General features: G+C 45.4%; 1 protein-coding gene across 1 annotated transcript; it reads right to left on the minus strand.

Moving 5' to 3' along the window:
- Positions 1–1,283: 1,283 nt before the first annotated feature.
- LOC120093079 (olfactory receptor 2A12-like) lies at positions 1,284–2,279 on the minus strand. Its single transcript, XM_087551774.1, has one exon. It carries the CDS (start codon positions 2,277–2,279, stop codon positions 1,284–1,286), a length of 996 nt encoding a protein of 331 aa, XP_087407900.1.
- Between the last annotated feature and the right edge of the window lie 209 nt (positions 2,280–2,488).

The following is a 2,488-nucleotide window of genomic DNA, read 5'->3' on the forward strand; positions in this document are numbered from 1 at the left end:
GAGGTTCTGATGAGAACCCAGTACCTTCTCTTTCAGCAGTGCACGATTTCACAGGAGAGGTCACCATGGTTACCCAGAGACCACACTGAACTCATATGTGAAGTTTGTATTTTATTGGTTCTGTATGGTTGCTTTCCACAAACTATCAGCTTAATTTTGTCACGTCAATACAGGCTCTGCTATTTACACACAGTGTCTCAGCCCTCTACTGTCTCTAGTATCATGCTATCCACAGCTAACATGTTTTGTTCTGGCTTATAAGCATGTTGTTGTTTACTGTGAACTGTACCAGGTTAGAGAAACTAACACATCAGACCAAGGGCAAGTTATAGCACAACTATCTCGGATCCCCAAGAGAATATTTAATATTTCAAAGTTTAGGCCTTTGGCTTGACAGTCTCCTGAATACTCTAAACCAACCAGACTCACCCTGGCTTTTATAACAAAAAGCAGTTAGCTCTACCTCTCTGCTCTGCTCTGGTCCCTCCAGTCACATCCCTGTTCCTTGGCTGAATCTTCTGCATGTCATTTCTTCTCTTAACGTGTCCCTCTCTTTCCCAGAAGTATTGCCCTCCCCTTCCTGTCTAGGTATCACCATCAGATACTTATTACAGCCAATCAGATACAATGCCAGATTTCCTTAGGCAGATGAGGAAGAATGAATAATTACACAGTGTGAAACCAGTGATGAGCCAAGGAGATAACAATACCAAGACACTGCCAGCATTTAGCTCTCTGCTGGGACAGAATTAACAGCTGGGTATACAGGGACACATCTTCACACACTGTTGCCTAACACCAAGAACTTTAACTATGTCTCTATACACAAAAATATCGCCCCCAACCCCCTGCTGTCAGGCTGGACCATACTACTTGCTGTGGCTAAAAAGATGTGTGGAAAGAAAATCAGAGCACTTTTGAGAAGTGGAGTCATAGTGAGTTGGGCCACTGTTTCTTTCCTTTTATTACACAATGACATTATGGATATAAGGTTGATCCCTGAGAATGGAGGCGAGAGCACAGAAGGTCACTTCACACTCTACAGCTACAAACATGAGCAGCAAATGAAACGTTGCAGTTATGATCCAGCTAGATCACTGAAGTGTTTGCAATTGTACCTTATATACTCTGTCAATCAGGACGGTCATCTTGGTTTCATGATTCTTCGTCCCAATTACTAACTACTACATTGGTTTAAATACACAGGTCAGCTATATACAATAAAGACACTGTCCTTTTCTTTAATAGTGAATACTCTAACTCCAGTTCCCCAGGATGCTGGCTCACCAGTCTACCCTACCATGTCCCATCAATCTGAGAAATGCCCTCTTGAGGTCCCTGTTTCTCAGACTGTAGACCACAGGGTTGAGCAAGGCTGTGAAGACATTGTAAAAGAGTGAGATCTGCTTGTCTCGCTCAGGAGAGTAGCTGGAGTTGGGCCTGATGTAGATGTAAATGGCTGGAATATAGAAGAATGTGACCACAGTCAGGTGTGAGGCACAGGTAGAGAAAGCCTTGCAGCGGCCCTGGGTGGACTTGATCTTGAGAATTGCCTTGACAATATGAATGTAGGAGGAAACAATGAGGGAGATTGGAGTAATGACCACAAAGACACTCAACACTAAGTCCACCATCTCAATGAGGTGGGTGTCCATGCAAGCCAGGCTCCGCACTGAAGGGCCTTCACAGAAGTAGTGGTCAACTCTGTTGGGCCCACAATATGGCAGACTCATGGTGAAATAAGTATGGAACAAAGAGGAAAAGAAACCACACATCCAAGTCCCTGATGCCAACCGTATGCACAGGCTCCAGTTGAGGATGACAGTATAATGCAGAGGATAGCAAATGGCCACATACCGGTCATAAGCCATGACAACAAAGAGGATGCTCTCAGTTATACCCAGGGCACTGAACATATACATCTGAAGCCAGCATCCAGCGAAGGAGATGGTCTGAGAGTGAGCAAGAAGATGCACCAACATCTGGGGCATGGTGGTGGTGACATAGCTCATATCCAACAGGGAGAGGGTACAGAGGAAGAAGTACATGGGCGTGTGCAGCTGTGTGTCCAGGCAGACCAGCATGATGATGAGCCCGTTGCCCAGGACTGAGCTCAGGTAGATGAGAAGGAAGACAATGAAGAGGATGCTGTTGATCGTGGGGTCACTGGAGAAGCCAATCAGGATGAACTCAGAAACCCAACTTTGGTTCTGTCCTGGAATCACCCACATGGTGGAGGCTGTAAGAGAATCCATTATTCTGTGTGTCACCTGACACATGCCAGCCATAGAGGGAGAAAACAGAGATACAGGCTGAGGAGATTGCTGAGAGGTGAATCACTGAGTGCTGTTCCAGGGGACCAGACAGTTCAAAGCTGTGTCTAACCACAGTTCTGGGGAATGTGACTCCCTGCTCTCACCTCCACAGTCAGATACACACAGTGCACAAGCATACATGTAGGCAAAACATATGCATAAAATAAAAATAA

This window comes from Rattus norvegicus, chromosome 5 (genome assembly GCF_021556685.1).
Source record: "Rattus norvegicus strain SHRSP/BbbUtx chromosome 5, alternate assembly SHRSP_T2T, whole genome shotgun sequence".
NCBI lineage: Eukaryota > Metazoa > Chordata > Mammalia > Rodentia > Muridae > Rattus > Rattus norvegicus.

Coding starts and splice junctions, on each gene's coding strand:
- LOC120093079 (XM_087551774.1), bottom strand. CDS start 2,279: ATGTGTCAGGTGACACACAGAATAATGGATTCTCTTACAGCCTCCACC.